Source organism: Brienomyrus brachyistius, unplaced genomic scaffold (assembly GCF_023856365.1).
Source record: "Brienomyrus brachyistius isolate T26 unplaced genomic scaffold, BBRACH_0.4 scaffold52, whole genome shotgun sequence".
Lineage (NCBI taxonomy): Eukaryota > Metazoa > Chordata > Actinopteri > Osteoglossiformes > Mormyridae > Brienomyrus > Brienomyrus brachyistius.
This window is the reverse complement of record NW_026042327.1, coordinates 1,689,207-1,713,474: the sequence shown is the minus strand read 5'-3', so window position 1 is coordinate 1,713,474 and position 24,268 is coordinate 1,689,207. Positions and strand designations below refer to the sequence as shown.

Here is a 24,268-nt window from a genome sequence, read left to right as displayed (position 1 = left end):
TTTTGCTACACAGCCGGGAGCAACATCATGTGCACCTTCCACTGTGACATCGGGAAGCTCTGAATGTACATTGTTGTGTTTCTCACTTTCACAACATACATCCAACAGACACCAAAGTAAAGTTAGCAATGTCTTTACTAGGAATTGTACTGCATCGCATGTCACTTCTCAGTGTAGGACTATATAGTTCTCTAACTCTGCGTATTCCTACGCTAGCCAGTCTGTATGTTAATTATTGTGGTACATACCAGAAAAGTAGTTCCTATATAATTAATGTGAACATAACATTTCCTCCCTTACAGCATTGATGTCTATCTCATATAAAAGGAAAACGAAACAATAATATACCCCACAACTACAGTACTGGCAATTACAACTTCACAATTACAACCAAATAGTCCTGAACACTTCGACATTCGTGCCGAACACTTAACACACCTAACACTCATTAAACATGGCAAAAACAACACAATGCATTTCTATAGGTCCAGTCTTTGGGGAGGATGATGAGCTCTTTCAGGATAGCGTCTCTCGTGAGGGTCAGAGCCCTGAACAGGAACCTCAGGAATACCCACATTAACAAGTGCAGCATTTCCATGATCAGGAGGCGGCGGCTCTGAGGCTGTGCACACGAGCTCATCAGAGTCCTCAGGGTTATGAAGGTCATCCTCTGTGCTCTTATTGGCTGAACGTTGAGCGGTTGCTTCCAGCAATTGATCGACGTGTCGACGCCAGATAACACTTTCCCCAACTCTCACAGTGTATGTTAGAGGGCCTGTCTTGGACAGTATTTCACCATGCTGCCATTTCTGCTTAGACTGACGGTAGTCTCTTGCCAGAACTTGTCCAATCACAAAGTTTTTAACATGACCAGTCTTTGCTTTGATGGATTGTTTTTGCATGACATCTCTACGCAGGTCAGGCTTTAGCAAATCAAGACGTGACCTCAGTCTTCTTCCCATGAACAAAACGGCAGGAGCTTGACCTGTGGTAGTATGGTCAGCATTTCTGTATGCAAGTAAGAAATTTACCATCTTCTCTTGTAGTGACACTTGAGCATTTGACATTGTTTTCATTGACTGTTTAAATAACTGAACAAATCGTTCAGCTAGCCCGTTCGTGGCGGGGTGGTAAGGTACTGCTGTGGTGTGTTTGATGCCATTTCTCTGGAGGAAGGACTGAAATTCCTCGGATGTGAATTGACTGCCGTTGTCACTGACAAGTCGTTCAGGCAATCCTGTTCTTGCAAACAGTGTGCGGAGTAGTTCCACTGTTTTTGTGCTTGTGGCATTTTTCACTATGAAGACCTCTGGCCACTTTGAATATGCATCAATCACCACAAGAGACATACGATCTAGGAAAGGCCCAGTGTAGTCCACGTGGATCCTTTGCCAAGGGGCAGTTGGCCACTCCCAGCTGTGGACAGGGGCGGATGGAGGCTGTTTTTGCGTCTGCAGACATTCAGGACATAATTTGGCCATTTCCTCTATTTGTTGATCAATGCCTGGCCACCATATATAGCTTCTTGCAAGACTTTTCATTTTTACCACACCCAGGTGTCCATCATGAAGTGCTCCCAGGACTCGGGATCGCAGCTTGGGTGGCACAACAACTCTTGTACCCCACATGATGCACCCATGACACACGGATGACTGCTCGCGTCGACTGAAGTATTCAGTCAAGGCCACTGTGTTTTTGTCAGGCCACCCCTTCACAGTTAACTCAAAGACCTTTGCCATAGTTGGATCTCTGGATGTTTCCTGTTTGACCTGTGCACTTGTGACAGGTAGGTTCTCCAGAAGGGTTGTATGGAACATCTCAGCTGGGTCTGCAGTGGCATTGACTTCAGGTTCACATGGTAAACGAGAGAGTCCATCAGCATTACCATGCCGTGTTGTGCCTTTGTACTCAATCACGTATCTGTGTCCACCTAAAAACAATGCCCATCTTTGTAAACGTGCTACAGTCAATAGATTTCCTAGGGTTAAAAATGGCCACTAGGGGTTGGTGATCTGTAATTAATGTGAAACATTTGCCATATAGGTATTGGTTGAATTTCTTGACACCCCAAACAAGGCTAAGCCCTTCTCTGTCAATTTGTGCATAGTTCTTTTCAGCAGCACATAAAGATCTGGATGCAAAGGCAATAGGGCGTTCAGAGCCGTCCGGCATTTTGTGTGAAAGGACAGCACCTGTGCCATATGGCGAGGCATCACAAGCCAAGCGAAGAGGTAAATCTGGGTTATAGTGAGTCAAGACTTTTTCGGATGGGATAAGTTCTTTCGCAGTCTGGAATGCCAGGTCACAACTCTTTGTCCATTTCCAGGTCACTTTTGCTTGTAGGAGGCTGTTCAATGGATGAAGCACAGTTGCAAGATTTGGCAGGAATTTGTAATAGTAATTGACCAGTCCCAAAAATGAGCGAAGCTGGGAAACATTGGTGGGTTTTGGAGCCTTCAGGACGGCATCAATTTTGTCTCGTGATTTGTGGAGACCCTCTCTGTCTATTCTGTGCCCACAGAACTCAATGGAGTCTTTAAAGAACTCACATTTGTCCTTATTGGCTCTAAGTCCACACTCAGCTAGCCTCATTAGGACAGCCTCTAGATTAGCCAAGTGGGAGCTGTCGTCATGACCTGTCACAATAATGTCATCTAAGTAGCACTGTGTGCCTGGAATGCCCTGTAGCACTTGATCGATAGCACGCTGCCACACCGCAGGCGCGGATGCAATGCCAAACACTAGCCGATTGTACCGAAAGAGGCCTTTGTGGGTATTAATTGTTAGGTACTTTTTTGATTCAGCATCCATTTCCATTTATAAATATGCTTGAGCCAAATCAATCTTTGAAAAATGTTGCCCTTCAGCTAATGAAGCAAAAATGTCTTCTATACGTGGTAACCGGTATTGATCTGCATGGAGAACTGGGTTGATTGTTACCTTAAAGTCGCCGCATAGCCTTATCGCGCCATTTTTCTTCACAACTGGTACGATTGGTGTTGCCCAGTCTGACCATTCAACTTTGCACAAAATACCCTGGTCCTCTAGTCGCTTTAGTTCTGTCTCTACTCTTGGACGCAATGCACAGGGGACAGGACGAGCTTTCAAAAACTTGGCTGAGGCACGCTCATCCACTGTGAGGTGTGCTTTCATGTGTTTTAAAGTTCCTATGCCCTCTTGGAAGACTGATGCTGTCCGTTGAAGTTAAATTTTCAGCTCTTCCTGTGTGGCTTTACTGCTTTCATTCTCAATGGGCTGCATTACCTTAATAGACTGCCAATTGAGCTTAATCATATGCAGCCAGTCACGTCCAAATAATGGTACACTTCCGCATTGCAGCACATACAAATCCAAAGTTTTCATTTTGTCTTCATATTTCATTTTGACTTCAATTTTTCCCACCAGTGCCACCTTTTCTCCTGTATATGTTTTCAGTAACAGTGGTGTACGTTTCAATTTAATATTTGCAAACGTCTCTTTGTAATCTTTCAGCGATATAAGAGAAAGTGCTGATCCAGTGTCTAGTTACATTTTTACTTTCTTTCCTTCAATCTCTGGGGTCACCCATATCATCCTCTTATCACTGCCTGACACTGAATGGAGCGCTATATGCCCCAACCCTGTGTCAGTATCATCTGAGGTTAAACCACTTGTATCAGTGTCATTCATTTCATTCACCCTTTTATCCCTTTTCCGGAATCTTTGTTTTTCCTCATTTTGCTTCATTTTACACATTCTCTGTATGTGGCCCTTTTTATTACAGTGTTTACAGTTCTTATCACGAAACCAGCAGTCTGCTTGGTCATGAGAACTTTTCCCACATCGGAAGCATACAGCTGCCTTGACTGGCTTGGTTGAGAATTTGTTGTTGTTGTATGAGTCTCACTTGCAATTTCTAATGCTTTGGCTAATGTCAAGTCTTTTTCGGTTAGGAGTCGTCTTTGTATGCTTTCGTTATGCATACCGCACACAAGCCTGTCTCTGAGTGCGTCAGACAAGCCCGCGCCAAACTGATAATGTTCTGCGAGCTTCCTGAGCTCTGCCATGTAGTTGGGAATAGATTCGTTCTTTTGCTGATTTCGGTTATGAAACCTAAATCTCTCTGCAATAACAAGTGGCCTCGGATTAAAGTGCTCCTGCAACACTTTGGTTATATCTTTGAACGATTTCTGAGCAGGCTTTTGCGGCGCGGTTAAACTCCTCAGTAAGTTGTATGTCTTTGCGCCCATAACACTCAGGTAGACTGCCACTTTTCTCTCATTTTCAATGTTGTTAGCTAAGCAATATTGTTCCAGTCTTTCGATATACGTGTCGCGGGGGTATGTGTGCCTGTGCACCTGCCCGTTCTGTCTGACGGGGGCATAACCAGACCTTTTACAGTGGATTGGGGGTGGCAAGGTTGTCTGGGCACCTGCCTATTCTGTATGACGGGGGAGCAACCAGACCTTTAAGAGTGGGGTGGGGGTGGCAAGGGTCTCTGGGTACCTGCCTCTTCTGTCCGATGGGGGAGTAACCAGACCTTTTACAGTGTGGTGGGGGGTGGGTAAGAGACCCTGGGCACCTGCCCCTTCTGTCCTACGGGGGAGTAGCCAGATCTTTCACAGTGGGGTGGGGGTGGCAAGGGTGCATGGGCACCTGCCCTTTCTGTCCAATGGGGGAGTAACCAGACCTTTTTCAGTGGGGTGGGGTGGCAAGGGTGCCTGGGCACCTGTCCGTTCTGTCTGACGGGGGCATAACCAGACCTTTCACAGTGCGGTGGGGGTGGCAAGGGTGCCTGGGCACCTGCCCTTTCTGTCCTACGGGGGACAAACCAGATCTTTTACAGTGGGGTGGGGTTGGCAAGGGTGCCTGGGCACCTGCCCGTTCTGTCGGACGGGGGCATAACCAGACCTTTTTTCCAATGGGGTGGGGGTGGCAAGGGTGTCTGGTGAAATGTCTGTTCTGTCTGACGGGGGCATAACCAGATCTTTTACAGTGGGATGAGGGTGGCAAGGGTGCCTGGGCACCTGCCCGTTCTGTCTGACGGGGGCATAACCAGACCTTTTACAATGGGGTGGGGGTGGCAAGGGTGTCTGGACACCTGCCTATTCTGTATGACGGGGGAGCAACCAGACCTTTTACAGTGGGGCGGGGTTGGCAAGGCTACCTGGGCACCTGCCCCTTCTGTCCTACGGGGGAGTAACCAGACTTTTTCCATTTGGGTGGGGGTGGGGGGGTAAGGGATCCTGGGCACCTGCCCGTTGTCTGACGGGGGCATAACCAGACCTTTTACAGTGGGTTGGGGGTGGCAGGGTTGTCTGGGCACCTGCCTATTCTGTATGACGGGGGAGCAACCAGACCTTTTAGAGTGGGGTGGGGGTGGCAAGGGTGCCTGGGCACCTGCCCGTTCTGTCTGAAGGGGGCATAACCAGATCTTTTACAGTGGGGTGGGGGTGGCAAGGGTGTCTGGGCACCTGCTATTTCTGTCCGACGGGGGAGTAACCAGACCTTTTACAGTGTGGTGGGGCGTGGGTAAGAGACCCTGGGCACCTGCCCTTTCTGTCCAATGGGGGAGTAACCAGACCTTTTTCAGTGGGGCGGGGGTGGCAAGGGTGTCTGGGTACCTGCCCTTTCTGTCCAATGGGGGAGCAACCAGACCTTTTTCAGTGGGGTTGGGGTGGCAAGGTTGTCTGGGCACCTGCCTATTCTGTATGACGGGGGAGCAACCAGACATTTTAGAGTGGGGTGGGGCTGGCAAGGGTCTCTGGGCACCTGCCCCTTCTGTCCTATGGGGGAGTAGCCAGACCTTTTACAATGTGGTGGGGGGGGGGGGTAAGGGACCCTGGGCACCTGCCCGTTCTGTCTGACGGGGGCATAACCAGACCTTTTACAGTGGGGTGGGGGTGGCAAGGGTGCCTGGGCACCTGCCCTTTCTGTCCAACGGGGGAGCAACCAGACCTATTACTGGGGGGTGGGGGTGGCAAGGGTGTTAATTATTTAACAAATCAAATTTCTTTATTTATTTAAATATATTAATTATAATTTTATTTACTTTAATCCACTGGACCAGGACATAAATATAATTTCCAGTTTTCTTCAGTCTTTTCTGTCTCTAGTTAAATGATTATTATACACATTGATTGACAGTCATTATGTCAGTTATGTTCAGCTGCAGTAATACAGTTAATTTAACTTAATCCAGCAGACTGTGGTTTCATTATGTTACTCAGTTATGCTTTGAGTGACGCTGAAGCAGGACATTAATAGGACAGAACAGAAAGCCTTTATTGTCATTGTACAGGGAGGAAATACAGTAAATGGACATAAATATATAATATATAAAATGTACATATACAGGAGAAGGGGATACCCCCCCCCCAATCAGGATTACATTTAATTACATTTTAGTCAGAGAGAAAACGTATAAAAAAACAATATTTTTCATGTTTATTCAGCTCACTGAACACAGTCATTTATTTTTTGTAAAACACACGGTACTGTGCAAAAGTCTTAGTCAGTCCAAAGAAATGTTTAAAGCTGTTTATCTGGGTAGCAAGTGTACTTTGGCTTAGAACAAAAAACACAATTTAACATTAGAACGTGTGCAAATTAAGAGTAACCCAATAAAAACTAGTAATAATTTCTTCTGTTTTCTAAAAAGTTACTGATATCTAGTTGGATGGCTAGATGAACACCGCTTCAGTTCCCAAACTTCTCCTCAGGGGCACCTCAGCCGTTCCGTGATTTAGTTCAATTTCACCAACAGCTCAATTAAATAATTAAATATATCGGTTTAAAAAGTCAGTGAGAGATTGACTAGCTGTATGAGGTGTGTTAGTGGTGAAGGGGGGCTAGGCCGTGTGCTAACCTTTGTCACACTGAGAATGGGGAACTAACTGGAACTGGAACATAGGCAGGACAAAAAGGGGGGCTCCGGCCCTCCTCGAAGTGCAAGTAAATTTAGAAAAGCAGAAGGTACATTGACAGGGTCGCGGTGACATTAAGCTTACGCTTGACATGCGGGGACATAACAAGGGAGGGGGTCGCTGACGCTGCTTAATTGCAACATAATAAGATAAGATAAAAGGGAACGGGTGTGGGGACTAACACTAGCAGTTACAAAACAATAGTTGCATGTTACGCTAACTGGAGAGTCAACAACAAGAACGGCAAACGCCCTGTTTGGGTTATAAAAACCAGACCCTGACAAGAGATATTGAGCTACTCTTGGTATGTACTGTTTTGTGCATCTAAGTGTGCTCCCTGATTGCAATCTGTGACGTCATTAAAGAGAGCTGACATGCAACAAACCTTCGCCTCAGACTGCATCCTTCCCTCATCAACGGACTCGGTGGAGTCTAACTCCAACACTGGTTCTCCGCAAAGCGCAGCACTCGCGTATTACACCGCGTATGCGTACATGGAAACGTTCATATTTCTCTGGTCAAGCTGTGTACTTTGCACATGCGCACGTGTCCTATTTAAGTATTAGTAGTAATTCTGATATTCCCTGCACACGTACCGCAGCCGCGAGGTCTGTGTATGTTTCACTACGTTTTACAAATTCAGAGCGGCAGTTCACGGGGCTGCCAACTTTGATCAACTGGCTGGCGTGAGGTTTTCAATTTGGGACAAGTCTGCACACATATGCATACGCATTTAAATGTATGCAACAGTTCTATTACCTTGAAAATTGGCTGTAGGGTTTGCAAACTACCCCAATCCTCATCAAAATCATCTATGTTGGCGTTTAAAGACAAATTTGTAGTGCGGCAGGCGGTCGTCCGCGGAGGAGTAAAATGCATCATAAAAGTCTATACAAACACGTCCGCTTATACGTGCGCGGAGAGGTACCAGTCTGGCCGCCACGTTTTCTGTGTTGATTCCGGCTTCGTCTGCGCACTTACGTGAGGATAACAAGACGCATGCGCGACGTGCAGTGCCACCAGAAATTGGCGTGGCAGTATGGTCACGTTTTGTCACGGAATATTGTCTTTACTAACGGTACAGATCGTATTAAAGTAGCATCTGATTTTTTTAAGAATGAGTGTCCAGAAGAGCTGTATATTTTCACAGACAAGAAAAAAATATTCCGAACACTATTGTGTCCTTCTTTGTACAGTGTCTTCAAAATTTAATGGCAGTATAAGTTTCTAAGAAAGCAGTGTCATGCGTACAAGGTACAATGAAATTCTAACCTGAAATTCTTACTTACCTACTTTCATAAGCAGCATTATTTTTCATACAGTTCCATCCATCCATCGATTTTTCTGCCACTTATCTAATATCCATCCATCCATTTTCCAAACCACTTATCCTACTGGGTCACGGTGGGTCCGGAGCCTATCCCAGAAGCAATGGGCACGAGGCAGGGAACAACCCAGGATGGGGGGCCAGCCCATCGCAGGGCACACTCACACACCAGTCACTCACACACGCACACCTACTGAATGGGCAATTTAGTAACTCCAATTAGCCTCAGCATGTCTTTGGACTGGGGGGGAAACCGGAGTACCCAGAGGAAACCCCACGACGACATGGGGAGAACATGCAAACTCCACACACATGTGACCCAGGCGGAGACTCGAACCCAGGTCCCAGCGGTGTGAGGCAACAGTGCTAACCACTGCACCACCATGCCATCCTTAATTTTTAATTAAGAATTAAAAATGAGTATATTGGGTCCTAATTTGGTACTAAACACCTGTTTTGTTTTATAGAGAGTCCACCCCACAGCCTGCCAGACACATTCAGTAAACTGATTATGCTATTAATGATCGTATTGTGCTAATTTTGCTCAGTAAGCAATGTGCAAAATTAACTAATGTGCAAAGCTAATTAATGTCTATCATTATTTGAGATTGTTATGTTTATTACTTATTGCTGCTCACAATGATCTGCCTGATATTTTGACCAAGCAATGGACACAAATAAAATAGTGAGTTTAATATTGATTCTACAACAGCTATTAATAAAAGTGAGTTTGTCTTTAGATCACTATATGAACGTCTTTTAATCCACTTTGGACACACGCCTCTCTCCAGCAGCGCGCCAATGCGACGCTCCCAACGTAGATGCATCTAGGCTGGTATATAATGTAGTATATATTATATATAATCTCTCAGGTTATATATAATATATAATCTCTGGGTCTGCCCCCAGGCCTCCTCCTGGTTGGACATGCCTTGAAACACCTCCCCAGGGCGCCGTCCAAGAGGTATCCTAGAACCATCAACTGACTCCTTTCAATGCGGAGAAGCAGCGACTCTACTTTGAGCCCGGATGTCTGAGCTCCTCACCCTCTCTAAGGCTGAGCCCAGACACCCTGCTGAGGAAACTCATTTCTGCTGCTTATACAGTATTCACAATCTCATTTATTCGGTCATCACCCAGAGCTCATAACCATAAGTGAGGGTAGGAAGGGTAGGCCTTGTAGGCCTCACAAACGTTTGTGTAAACATTGTCCAGACAGATTCTCCCTCTAGCTGGGATGTTCATATATTGGAAGAATTTGGGGAAAACTGGCTTCAGATTTGCCTGATTGAAGTCTCCAGCAATGATGAAAAAAGCAATTTTTTTAATTTTAATTTTTTTTTTTTTTTTTTTTTTTAAGCAATTTATTGCTGCACACATCTCAGTTAAACCAACTGGGACGTCACAAAGTTCACGATCCACATCAGTTATTCCCGTGATGTTTGAGAAGAAATCAAAAATTTTGGATCAAGACTCCTGACATACAAATTATTAAAGAACTCAGTGCAGAATTTGGCTATTTTCTTGATGTCATCTGCAGCATTTCCATAAATCCTCACCCGCATAATGCAGTTGTTCCTGACTTGCTGACTTTCCAGCCTAAAGAAATAGGCTGAGTTCTGCTCACCTTGTTCAAGCCATTTTTGCCACAATCTAACAAAGGCTCCTTCTGCCTTATGTTTATATATAATCATACAATTTATTCTGTAAGTCACCTCCTACATTATTTTCTGTATCAGTAAGACGATTGACTGGTTTGCAGGTTAAAGCAGTAAATCTCATTTATAATTTTCTTTTCTTCATCTCTTCCGATTCGAGCCAAGTCACTACTAAACCTTCTGACAAATTTTGCTACATCATGTTATTATTGCAATACTTTTTTCTGTATTGGGTCTGTTCCAGTGTAAGTCAGTTAATTATTCTATATTTAAAATAGCTACTTTATTTCTCAAGATTGAACTGTTTAATATCCCGTTTGAAGATATTTTATATCCAGTAGACGATGACAAAGATTGCATGTTCTCCCCATGTCGTCGTGGGGTTTCCTCCGGGTACTCCAGTTTGCCCCCACAGTCCAAAGACATGCTGAGGCTAATTAGAGTTGCTAAATTGCCCATAGGTGTGCATGTGTGAGTGAATGGTGTGTGAGTGTGCCCTGCGATGGGCTGGCCCCCCATCCTGGGTTGTTCCCTGCCTCGTGCCCATTGCTTCCGGGATAGGCTCCGGACCCCCCGCGACCCAATAGGATAAGCGGTTTGGAAAATGGATGGATGGATGGATATTTTAAACTGTATTTGTCAAACACTGCGCCCACTAACAGGTGAATAATATTGATTACCTGGTAATAGTGGCACCTGCTAGTAGGTGGGACCTATTAGGCAGCAAATAAACAATGTGTAGGATATACTGGGATGCAGAAAAGTGGACAAGCCTAAAGATTTGAGTGACAAGGGCCAAGTTGTGATGGCTTGATGATTCGGTCACAGCATCTCCAAAACTGTAGGGAAATATGTGAACGGGTGACGGAGGCTCATTACATGTCAGATAGTACAGCAAACCTTCAGAGGTCTAGAGGAATCCACGCCCTGATGAGTCAAGGCTATTTTGGCGGCAAAGGGGAGCCTGGGCCCCACCATGAACCTGCTGACCACTGCAGGACCATCTCACAAGAGCTGGGGGTTATGATCCAGCTCTCTAGCCATCACCAAATGGCCCATATCAAAGTCACTCCCATCCTTACACTTGCACATTGTTTCTGCTTCCAACACATCAGCTTCAAGGACAAAGCATCCACCTGCTGCCTAATATAACCCCCCCACAGCCAGATGCCACTGTAACCAAATAATCAATGTTATTCGCTTCACATGTTATGGCTGATCAGTGTATAACCTCTGTATCTCAGTTACGTTTCAGACTGTTTTGCTACATTGTGCAGATTAATATACTGTGTTTATAATACATTTAAAAATTTCCCAAAATTCAGCACATTGTCAGTTTCACTGGCCAACACACTGATCATCGTAACATCATCAAGTTCTTTAGCCAAATTAGGTGTGCTGAGCAATGGGAAACCTGACACTGCAGTACAGTGAATCATGCAGCAGCACTGGGAAAATGTAAAAACACATTTTACCTCCAAGGGCCACTGTTCTCCCACCTTTTTTCATTAGTCTTACATGTCTGTAAAGACATAAAATATGTTTGCACATATACTGTACTGATCCTGAGAGGATTAAGATGGCAAAAATATCAATTGGGCTGGTGATTGCACAATATTTTAGAAGCTAAATTATGAAATGTATGACTATATATATTACACAATGATAAGGTATAAATACAGATAAGCTACATACCGTTGGAGTGAAGCTGAAGTCCTTCTCTCTTCTAGACAATGGAATCAGTAGAAATGAAGTTTTGCCACGACATGAGAAGCCAGGAAAGTGAAGCAGAACATGAACAGGAACATTATTCAGCCTTGGCTGACTAGGTCTGTATTCCGGACATTACATTCATGATTTAATTTGACTGCAGGGGGCTTGAATAATTTTAACTTGCTTGCAGGTTCCCTATGTACTGTATGTATTACCTTTCCTGACCTTCGGAGGTCCTCCCTCCTGTTTCGGAGCATTTTTAAGGCTTTTTCCCGAATTTCCTGCTCTTTGCCGACGAGGCTGCAGGGCAACTCTGCTGTGACCTTGAAATTACATGAAATATTCTTTTAAAACACTTTATTTGGTGTTTTACCTTGTGAATTGAAATTTTAAGCCCTAATTGTTCTTTATGTGGTAAAAAGGTAAAATAGAGAAATTAAACTATTTGATTAGAAATATTGATTTTAAACAATTTTATGAGGTACAGCTTTTGCTTATGACAGGGTTCCAGTCAATTTCCGCTCCCTTGCAGGCAGTGGTCCACATTTTTGATGCACCCAGGGATGATCTTACAGCAGCCTGGTGGAGACGTGTAGAGAAAAGAAAGATATCAGTTTTGCACCAAAAACGTTAGAATAGAGAGGAGTGCAGGTGGACATAGAATGAACAGAATGAATGGTAGCAGTATTTCTGATGTGAGAACCACTTATTCTGCTGATTCTACTTCCACCTGCACTGTCTGTGTTCTAACAGCTCTGTCCACTTTAGTTTCTATTTCCAGGACTGTGTGATACTTACACTGAATCTCTTTTGTTCAGGTGTTGCCGCTGACTTCCCTGCTTATTTTTTAGGAAGTCTTCTGCTTCCACTCCAGACTGATTGAGGGAAAGATCATGAAACTAAATATGATATATTCAGTAACCATGACTTGACAGCAGTATGTCTGTGAAACCACAAAAAACACAGAGCTTGCTAACAAACAGACAGTTTACTTGCCTTTAGTTTTAAAATGGAAATTAGGGATTTCCCCAGTCTGAAGTTTTTGGGGAACAAAAGGTAAACATCTTGCTCCCCAATGTCCACAAAATCATCCCCTGTCACACCTTGTTCTTCATGGTAAAACACAGAGAAAATAGATTAATCCACATGACTGTAACTATAAAACCCAAAATATTATGGCCACACAGAGGTTGAAAAAATAACAATGATTATGAATAAATTAATAATAAAACCCCATAATATAATTAAGGCACGCAGAGTGATCACATAGCAGGCATAGCAACAGTAAGTAAGGCGGATAAAGGGGCAACTGAGAAGACTGCATCAGCAAATTTTGCATATTTTCCATAAACACAACACTGATAGGAGTTATCAATTTAGCATTACCATATACAGTACAGTACTGTGCAAAAGTCTTAGGCAGTCCAAGGAAATGTTTAAAGCTGTTTATCTGGGTAGCAAGTGTACTTTGGCTTAGAACAAAAAAAATACAATTTAACATTAGAATGTGTGCAAATTAAGAGTAACACAATAAAAACTAGTAATAATTTCTTCTGTTTTCTAAAAAGTTACTGATATCTAGTTGGATGGCTAGATGAACACAACTTCAGTTCCCAAACTTCTCCTCAGGGGCACCTCAGCCATTCCACGATTTTGTTAAATTTGACCAACAGCTCAATTAAATAATTAAATATATTGGTTTAAAAAGTCAGTGAGAGACTGACTAGCTGTATGAGGTGCCTGCTTTCTTTGCCTGCCTAAGACTTTTGCACAGTACTGTATATATATATTTAGGTCCTCAATCATGGCCTTACAATGGCTGAGGCTGGTTGGCCGAATGATGGGAGAACAACCATGTCCTCAAACATTCAAACATTTCATAGAGCCAACAGGTATGTAATCCAACAATGTGCCCTGTACTGTAATATTGTCCTCTTACTGCAATGCTTCATATTACAGTATCCATTTACATTTTATATTACACAGTGAGTTTTACTTTATACAGTTACATACTGGATGTATAGTGTAGCACACATGTCGCGTCACTCACGGTCACACACACAGATTAACCTCCCCTCAAACCACAGGCAATATGCCAGGACAAGCAGTGTAGTACAATCTTTTATTAAACACGCAAGAGCAAACCCAGTACTTAACACACGGGGGGGGAAACAGAATATCTAATACCACGAAGGGGGGGGGGGGGGGGGACATGCCCTACATACACACCTTTCCCACTGAATACACCCCCATGGAATTAGCACTTCAACCTCCCAAATTCCTGTGAAAATGTTACTGCGATTGAGCATGTGTACATGAGCGATTAACTACACACCAATACAATCCAAATCCAAAACACACATGGTAAATGTGCTTTTCTACTTTTATGAGAACTGAAAGCGCTTTACAATTCATGCCTCACATTCACCCATCCACACACCGGTGGCGGAGGCTGCCATGCAAGGCGCCAACCTGCATGCCGGGAGCAATTTGGGGTTCAGCGTCTTGCTCAAGCACACTTTGATGGGGTCACGAGAAACCAGGGCTCAAACCTGCAACTCTCTGGTTGCTAAACGATAGCACTACCTCCTGCGCCACCATCTTCCCCAAATGTAAGGAGAAGGAGGTTCCTCGGAGCTCCGAGATGTGTTTGGCTGTAATAAATCTGGAATATAGTTATATGACATAGTTTTTGATAACACCAGCATTTACTTTTTAGCCTTTTCAGCTTTTATTGAAAGACAAAACAAAATTAAAAAATGCAGAAGTTTGAATCACTGTGTGTTTATTTCAGTTATTTTATATTGGACTCAAGGATTGGTTTCATCATACAAATACAGCACATATAATGTTTACTTGAAAATACTGAAAAGTAACCGATACCAGAATCAGGGGGTCAATAAGCATTTAAGTAATAATGTGGATTGTGCTTGGGATAGAAGCTGCACTATTGTCTTGAAGAAAAGTATAGATTTTCAAAATATGCAAATTATCCATCCATCCATCCATCATCTCCCGCTTGATCCGGGGTCGGGTCGCGGGGGCAGCAGCCTCAGCAGGGAGACCCAGACTTCCCTCTCCCCGGCCACTTCGTCTAGCTCCTCTGGGGGGACCCCGAGGCGTTCCCAGGCCAGCCGAGAGACATAGTCTCTCCAGCGTGTCCTGGGTCTTCCCCGGGGCCTCCTCCCAGTGGGACATGCCCGGAATACCTCCCCAGGGAGGCGTCCCGGAGGCATCCTGATCAGATGCCCGAGCCACCTCATCTGGCTCCTCTCGATGCGGAGGAGCAGCGGCTCTACTCTGAGTCCCTCCCGAATGACTGAGCTCCTCACCCTATCTCTAAGGGAGAGCCCAGCCACCCTGCGGAGGAAACTCATTTCGGCCGCTTGTACCCGCGATCTCGTTCTTTCGGTCACTACCCAAAGCTCATGACCATAGGTGAGGGTAGGAACGTAGATCGACTGGTAAATCGAGAGCTTCGCCTTTTGGCTCAGCTCTCTCTTCACCATGACAGACCGATGCAGCGCCTGCATGACTGCCGACGCCGCACCGATCCGCCTGTCGATCTCCCGCTCCATCGTTCCCCCACTCGTGAACAAGATCCCGAGATACTTAAACTCCTCCACTTGGGGGAGGACCCCATCCCCAACCCGGAGAGAGCACTCTACCCTTTTCCGGCTGAGAACCATGGTCTCGGATTTGGAGGTGCTGATTCTCATCCCAGCCGCTTCGCACTCGGCTGCGAACTGCTCCAGCGAGAGCTGAAGGTCATGGCTCGATGAGGCCAACAGAACCACATCATCTGCAAAAAGCAGAGACCTAATCCTGAGGTCACCGAACCGGACGCCCTCAACGCCCTGGCTGCGCCTAGAAATTCTGTCCATAAAAACTATGAACAGAATCGGTGACAAAGGGCAGCCCTGACGGAGTCCAACCCTCACCGGGAACGAGTCCGACTTATTGCCGCCCATGCGGACCAAACTCTGGCACCGGTCATACAGGGACCGAACCGCCCTTAAAAGGGAGCCCGGTACCCCATACTCCCGGAGCACTCCCCACAGGACCCCACGAGGGACACGGTCGAATGCCTTTTCCAAGTCCACAAAACACATGTAGACTGGTCGGGCAAACTCCCATGAACCCTCCAGAACCCTGCTGAGAGTATAGAGCTGGTCCACTGTTCCACGGCCAGGGCGAAAACCACACTGCTCCTCCTGAATCCGAGGTTCGACAATCCGGCGGACCCTCCTTTCCAGGACCCCCGAATAGACCTTACCAGGGAGGCTGAGGAGTGTGATCCCCCTGTAGTTGGAGCACACCCTCCGGTCCCCCTTCTTAAAGAGGGGGACCACCACCCCGGTCTGCCAGTCCAGAGGTACTGCCCCCGATGTCCACGCGATGCTGCAGATGCGTGTCAACCAGGACAGCCCCGCAGCATCCAGAGCCTTGAGGAACTCTGGGCGAATCTCGTCCACCCCCGGGGCCCGGCCACCGAGGAGCTTTTTGACCACCTCAGCGACCTCCACCCCCGAGATAGGCGAGTCCACCCCCAAGTCCCCACACTCTGCTTCCATATTGGAAGGCGTGTCGGTGGGATTGAGGAGGTCTTCGAAGTACTCCCTCCACCGACCCAAAACGTCCCGAGCTGAGGTCAGCAGCGCACCATCCCCACCATAAATAGTGTTGATGCTGCACCGCTTTCCCGCCCGGAGCCGCCGGATGGTGGACCAGAATCTCCTCGAAGCCGTCCGGAAGTCGTTCTCCATGGCCTCACCAAACTCCTCCCACGCCTGAGTTTTTGCCTCAGCGACCGCCAAAGCCGCATTCCGCTTGGCCTGCCGGTAGCCGTCAGCTGCGTCTGGAGTCCCACAGGCCAGAAAGGCCCGATAAGACTCCTTCTTCAGCTTGACGGCATCCCTTACCACCGGTGTCCACCAGCGGGTTCGGGGATTACCGCCGCGACAGGCACCGACCACCTTGCGGCCGCAGCTCCGGTCAGCCGCCTCCACAATGGAGGCACGGAACATGGCCCATTCGGACTCAATGTCCCCCGCCTCCCCCGGGATATGGGAGAAGTTCTGCTGGAGGTAGGAGTTGAAACTCTCCCTGACAGGGGATTCCGCCAGACGTTCCCAGCAGACCCTCACTATACGCTTGGGCCTGCCAGGCCTGGCCGGCTTCCTCCCCCACCAGCGGAGCCAATTAATATGCAAATTAATTGTAATAAAAGTATTAGTGACGTTCATTTTTAGATTACATTAATTACATAACTAATAATACATTGAGAAGAAATGGTTTGTCATTATGTTGTTGGAAAGACATGAAAGTGATGTGGAAAATCGCCTCTTACCACTGAAACACATGGGGATGGGTGGTGCTAATAATGGTACTGCAGCTAGCCAGTAGGGGGCGCTTGACATGCAGTGTTTTCACCTTTTAGAGACGTAATGGTCTACGTGTTTTTTGAAGTCAGTGCTTTGATCACAGATTTGAAAGCAGTATGCATAATGCATCAGGGCTCATACTGAAATTCCCTATATTTGGATATATTATGTAACATGGTTCTGTAGGAATGTCGGTACCTTGGAAACACAAATATACAAATATACCTTATATGTGAATTTGGATATGGGTGTGGCTGCAACTGGAGAGGCTTGTAGTACATATTCTGCAAAAATTTCATAATGGTTGTTGCAAATATTATGCACAAACCATGACAGAGGCTTGAACGCAAACATGGGTTTTGTTGGGGAAGTATCAGTTCATGAAATACAATACTGAGGAAACTGCCGTTGTTTTAACTCTTATTTAATACTATTAAGCACAGACACGTCACAAAGAAAATAAACTATTATTTATAATAATTTATATAGCATGCAATAATTAAACATAAAAAACTATAGTATAGAAAAATCCAATAATACTATCGGACAACATGGCCATGGAAATGTAACAGAGAGTGGTGAGCTGGAGACCAGAGTCTTGACCCTGAGGAGTGAAATAAAATATTTAATTTCTCTGTTGTGTCACAAACCTGACAGATACACTACTTGTCAAAAAGAAAAGAACTTACTTCCTCACGCATTTCTAAAAGGATGTTTTTGTCAAATCCCTCCAACTCACTGCAAAACAACAGATCAAATTCACATATTATGACATAAATAAAAATATAATACAGACATGTAATATAGACAGTTCATGGTGCATTTTGTAATACTCAAGACACACCAAGGCCATGCAGAGTGCATACTGATAAAAGGGAGGGGAAGGGGGAAAACTTCAATACATTCTCTGTATCTGAAGTCGAACAATTCAAGGTGGTCTGTCTTACAATTGTCATGCGCCGCTTGTCCGCTCCTCCCGAGTGCCACGCCCCCTCGTTAACCTCGTGTGGAATCCCGATGTCATTCGCTGTTTCCAGTTGTTTTCATTAGTCCTATGTATTTAACTCCGCTTCAAAATATGTTTCCCCAATCATGTTATTTAAGTCGCTACTTCTATTGTCCCGTGTTCCTAGCTGGTTTCCCCAATAAATCCTTTGTTTCCCCGATTCGTGACGTGACAACAATCAACATGAACACACCACAGTCCACAGAACCAATCTGATGAGGAACATCCTGCGAAATACAATATAGTATTAACGAAGACATTTGTTACAATTCTAATACAAATGTAACGACAGAAAATGCTGAAATCCACTTTACCATGTTTTTCAAGTATTTTCCAGTGTCCTGGGCTTATTCGGTTTGTCAGTTTGCTGCAAATAGAAATTTGGAATTGTCAGGGTCAACATAACTACAGCTTTTCATGTAAACGGGATAAAAGCTCTATGTAGGAATTAATTGACACACAGAAGACCTTTTGTCACATTTGTAAATCTTTCACTGTTGCGCCGCGTTTGGCTGTGAGTATGACCCAGAGCATATGACAGTCTCTGCCCCAACTGTCGGCAGGAATGAACTAAGAAATTTATGATTAAAAAAGACCTAACAATACGACTTAAATGTTATAGCATTTATTGTACAATATACTATACATATGATCAGGATCACATAACTGCATGGTACGCAAGTACGCATTCCCCGTACACGCGTGGCAATTCCTTGTTGTAGCAGCGCAAATGCGTATTTATTTTATGTGCATTCACGCTATGACAAGAAATTACCGTGCAATTCGAGACAAGTCTACACACGTATTCACATTTATAAAACGGTTTTATTACCTTGTAAATAGTCTTCAGGATTTGCAAACTGCCCAAACACTTTTGATGTAGCCAGTTTTAGGTTTTAAATGGATTAATAGAGATTCTCCATAAGATTTATTGCTGTGTGCGTTTGAGTCTGAAAGCCCGAGTCTCGCGCCAGATGCGTCAGAGTTGGCAACCTGCTTACAGCCGAATCGGACCTACGACCGGTCAGTCGGAGCCGAACGCGGCCGAAAGTCACCGACGAGCTGCAGAGGATCGCATCGTCTGTTATGGTACGAATAGGCGTCCGTGACAACAGCTTGGTTACTTTTGAATCACATGTACTTATCTTCCCAAACTTCTTACGATCATCTGAGAGACAGTTTGCATTTGGAAAACTCACAGCATTTAAAAAAATGGACAAGCAAGAAATTAAAGTTGTTAAGATTAAAATTAAAATTAAAATCAAAGTTAAAATAACACCTAAGGAAGGGGGAACTTTTTCCCCAAAAAATGAGGCACTGGAGAAGAACATCGGCGAGAGGGTGGACATGGTGAAGATCATTAAGAAGGATGACACGGACAAGCCCGGATCGACATGGAGGGTGTCTTACATACCGAAGGTAAAGCACTGGCTTAAGAGACCTTATTAGAACACTTTAATTCGAGCTTAAAATGTGTTATATCAATCATCTTTCCTTGTTTTAACAACCGGCTGTCCCAGACTGGAACCGAAGAAAGTTTCCGTGGCCAGAGGAGTCGTCCATGGAGCGCGAGGGACAGGCCACCCCCCCTGGAGGAAGCAGGAGCGACCAGGAAGAGGCCCCAGCTGAAGTTCCTCCATCGGACAGACAGCAACGGCTCCTGCGCCCTGCGAGCAGAGAGAGGCCAGGGGCAGCGTCAGCCATCGGTGGAGCAGCAACTCCAGACAAGAATACATGGACTTATGGGTTATGGCCAGGGACGGAGGAAGGACAGAGACATTGTTCCTGACGGACTTGTGGGTTATGGCCGGGGTAGGAAGGATAATAGAGATACTGTTTAAGTATTATTATAGATGTCAGATAGGATAGGAAAAGATAGGCTAAGTTAACATATGATAAGTTAAAATACAATAAGATAGACAATATGTTAAAATATCATATGATAGGCTAAGTTAAAATAAGATAAGAGCTTTACAATAAAACATATACTTACTTTTCAAACTGTGTCTTTGTCATCTCTTCAGTGTCGTGTCTGTGGTTTGATAATTTTGCATCGTTAATTTATATCTGATACTCTCCTAAATATCAATAAGCAGAGACGGAGGAAAAGATACGGTTAAGTTAAAGGAAATGATAAAGTATCAAAATCACAGTATTACCTTATTTTGACGCAGAAAGAGTCATTTCAGTGTTACTGCCACCTGTGAGTTAGTGGCCGCAAATGGTGTTAGAAGTGCCGGTAAATAACGCGGCGTAAGTTTAACTCCGGTGTGTTTCTGAAAAACGGTAAGCGACAAAACTGGTAAGTAGTAGGTAAAGTGGTCATTTAACGTAATGCTAACGTGCATTACCAGTTAGTAAGTGTTTTACTATATCTTACACTACGTACTTACACTACGAAATCAAACCCCTTAATTTTTAAAATTAAAATTACGTTAATTTTGTCCTTAATTATTGCTATATGTGAAATTAAGGGAAAAGGTGCAATGATTAAGGCCAATTAAGGGGTAAAACTACTGAATTTCCTCCTTACTTTTTCAAATTTGCCTCTTAAATTTACTCTCAAAAAATCCTTATTTCACCCCTTTTTTATAAATTAAGGGGCAATTTAAGATTGTTTCAAGGTCTGTAATTACATAACATTGCCCTTTAATTCTGATTAATTAAGGGGCAGTTTAAGAGTATTGCAAGGTTCCATTACTACTTAAAATTACTTACATCTGTCCTCAATTCTAATAAAGGGAGTTTAATATTATTATAGGGGTCCACAAACCATTAAAATTCTTTATTTCACCTATTAATTTTTATTAATTAAGTGATTATTTAAGACTGTTTTAAGTTCTTAAGCACTTAAAATATCCTTATATCGCCACTTAATTTTAATTGTGTGCTCAAATGTTTATGTAAAAATAAAGCATAATAAATCACAAACCAGTATGACAAACGTATTGTTTTATTATCATGCATGAATGAATTACAATGAGAAAAGCTTCCTTCCTTTTACCGGCCGCTTGTCCCCTTGGGCTTGGAAAGCCTTCGCTGGGCTATAAGCTCCGTCTTCATAGCCTCTTCCTCCTTTACGTTTGTTGCTTCCTTCCTTTTACCGGCCGCTTGTCCCCTTGCGCTTGGAAAGCCTTCGCTGGGCTATAAGCTCCGTCTTCATAGCCTCTTCCTCCTTTACGTTTGTTGCTTCCTTCCTTTTACCGGCCGCTTGTCCCCTTGCGCTTGGAAAGCCTTCGCTGGGCTATAAGCTCCGTCTTCATAGCCTCTTCCTCCTTTACATTTGTTGCTTCCTTCTTCCACTGCTTTTCCCTCCTCATCTGTCTTCTCTCCTCTCTCTCTCTTTTCCTCTCCCTTCTTCTTTCCTATTTCCTCTTCTGCTCTTTGCTCCTGCTGCTTACTTGACCCATCTATGTATTTTTTCCTCCATTTCACTCTTTCTCCTGCCTATGGTGGTAAAGAAGAAAAAAATATTAGGAGGATGGAGCTTCTTCAAACATGCAATTACTACAACTTGTACATCAAAATGTATTGACATTCGGATCAGTCAGTAAGATGTATGAGATAAAAAACAAACCAGCCAGTGAAAGAGTTTATATAGCCTTATTCTTGTTATTACAGGGTTTTTGAGGGTGTGTGCAAATCCATATTATGTTATATATATAAGGTATTTGCTAAAGATGGAATCGTGGCCATGTTAAAATGTGCTGATGTTTCTTTACATTAACCTGTGTCAGTAAATTCTGGGTGAGGACTTGGACTCACAGTGGTATAGAGGTATAAGCAAGGTGTGTCTTAATAACCCTCAGTTTTAATCCCACAGGTCCTTTTGAAATACAGTGTATATTATTAATAATCATGATGCTCTCATACAACAGGCACTGTGGACAGGTTAATGTGCCCTGCAGTAATTTAACATGTCTGGCTTTTAAATAGAACAGACTTTACTTCCCCTTCTGTGGTAATTATGAATCTGCGAATCTGTATATGAAGCTGAAGAATCAACACAAAACATTTGCAATTGTCACTAATTAACCCAGAAGCAAATTCCCCCTTAACACCGTATATTTTACACTGGTATATTTGTGACTCCATTCTGAGAGCACAGTGATATCCACAAGCATCACAAACCAGTCAATCACAGGTTGGAGAATTTAGCCAACTGGTCCTGTGTGTATATTAAATGTTTAATGTACATGACAATAAAGCGTCATGCTTTTTAAAGCCATTTAAGGCGTTGTTTGTCAATTAAACCATTTTTAATGCTATGTAAGACCAAATTGGTTTAATTACTTCTAATCCTAATAATGTCCCACGGAAACCCAGTCTTAGAGCTGTCCAGAAAAAAAATATTTTGATGATATTTCAAGGAAATTACTTACTTTGTAAAGGCGCTTAATAGGAGGTGTGATGTCCTGGAGGCAAACCTCAAGTGCTTCTGTTCTTTCTACAAGAAACCACAAACATTTCAGGTATGTAGCAATCTGAAACATTGTTCAAAATTAAGTTCAGTTCACTCCACACAAGCAATAGCTTCCATTATTTCCATTCCACATTTAATATTTCGGAATTAGGTTAAATGACTGATATTTTAAACTATATTTGTCAAACACTGCGCCCACTAACAGGTGAATAACATTGATTACCTGGTAATAGTGGCACCTGCTAGTAGGTGGGACCTATTAGGCAGCAAATAAACAATGTGTAGGATATACTGGGATGCAGAAAAGTGGACAAGCCTAAAGATTTGAGTGACAAGGGCCAAGTTGTGATGGCTTGATGATTCGGTCACAGCATCTCCAAAACTGTAGGGAAATATGTGAACGGGTGACGGAGGCTCATTACATGCCAGATAGTACAGCAAACCTTCAGAGGTCTAGAGGAATCCACGCCCTGATGAGTCATGGCTATTTTGGCGGCAAAGGTGAGCCTGGGCCCCACCATGAACCTGCTGACCACTGCAGGACCATCTCACAAGAGCTGGGGGTTATGATCCAGCTCTCTAGCCATCACCAAATGGCCCATATCAAAGTCACTCCCATCCTTACACTTGCACATTGTTTCTGCTTCCAACACATCAGCTTCAAGGACAAAGCATCCACCTGCTGCCTAATATAACCCCCCCACAGTCAGAAGCCACTGTAACCAAATAATCAATGTTATTCGCTTCACATGTTATGGCTGATCAGTGTATAACCTCTGTATCTCAGTTACGTTTCAGACTGTTTTGCTACATTGTGCAGATTAATATACTGTGTTTATAATACATTTCAAAATTTCCCAAAATTCAGCACATTGTCAGTTTCACTGGCCAACACACTGATAATCGTAACATCATCAAGTTCTTTAGCCAAATTATGTGTGCTGAGCAATGGGAAACCTGACACTGCAGTACAGTGAATCATGCAGCAGCACTGGGAAAATGTAAAAACACATTTTACCTCCAAGGGCCACTGTTCTCCAACCTTTTTTCAGCAGTCTTACATGTCTGTAAAGACATAAAATATGTTTGCACATATACTGTACTGATCCTGGGAGGATTAAGATGGCAAAAATATCAATTGGGCTGGTGATTGCACAATATTTTAGAAGCTAAATTATGAAACGTATTACTATATATATTACACAATGATAAGGTATAAATACAGATAAGCTACATACCGTTGGAGTGAAGCTGAAGTCCTTCTCTCTTCTAGACAATGGAATCAGTAGAAATGAAGTTTTGCCACGACATGAGAAGCCAGGAAAGTGAAGCAGAACAAGAACAGGAACATTATTCAGCCTTGGCTGACTAGGTCTGTATTCCGGACATTACATTCATGATTTAATTTGATTGCAAGGCCCTTGAATAATTTTAACTTGCTTGCGGGTTCCCTATGTACAGTATGTATTACCTTTCCTGACCTTCGGAGGTCCTCCCTCCTGTTTCAGAGCATTTTTAAGGCTTTTTCCCGAATTTCCTGCTCTTTGCCGACGAGGCTGCAGGGCAACTCTGCTGTGACCTTGAAATTACATGAAATATTCTGTTAAAACACTTTATTTGGTGATTGAAAATTTAAGCCCTCATTGGGCTTTATGTGGTAAAAAAGTAAAATAGAGAAATTAAACTATTTGATTAGAAATATTGATTTTAAACAGTTTTATGAGGTACAGACTTTGCTTATGACAGGGTTCCAGTCAATTTCCGCTCCCTTGCAGGCAGTGGTCCACATTTTTGATGCACCCAGGGATGATCTTACAACAGCCTGGTGGAGACGTGTAGAAAAAAGAAAGAT

At 43.9% G+C, this 24,268-nt stretch overlaps 1 protein-coding gene and 1 long non-coding RNA gene across 2 annotated transcripts; both read right to left on the bottom strand.

Annotated features, from left to right (window-relative positions):
* Positions 1-479: 479 nt before the first annotated feature.
* LOC125723897 (uncharacterized protein K02A2.6-like) lies at positions 480-1,739 on the bottom strand. The gene is made up of 2 exons (XM_049000723.1): positions 1,032-1,739; positions 480-548 (listed from the first exon to the last, which is right to left on the bottom strand). Exons 1-2 carry the CDS (start codon positions 1,737-1,739, stop codon positions 480-482), a joined length of 777 nt encoding a protein of 258 aa, XP_048856680.1.
* Positions 1,740-21,263: 19,524 nt separating this feature from the next.
* On the bottom strand, positions 21,264-23,479 carry LOC125723887 (uncharacterized). Its single transcript, XR_007387017.1, has 3 exons — positions 23,435-23,479; positions 22,376-22,440; positions 21,264-21,440 (listed from the first exon to the last, which is right to left on the bottom strand). It is a non-coding gene; the product is annotated as an uncharacterized LOC125723887 (long non-coding RNA).
* Between the last annotated feature and the right edge of the window lie 789 nt (positions 23,480-24,268).

Bases quoted from the DNA above. Each gene is read 5' to 3' on its own strand.
- LOC125723897 (XM_049000723.1), bottom strand. From the start codon at position 1,739: ATGGCAAAGGTCTTTGAGTTAACTGTGAAGGGGTGGCCTGACAAAAAC. The intron at 549-1,031 runs GTAAATTTCTTA...GTTCCTGTTCAG, and splicing joins TGTCACTACAAGAGAAGATG to GGCTCTGACCCTCACGAGAG.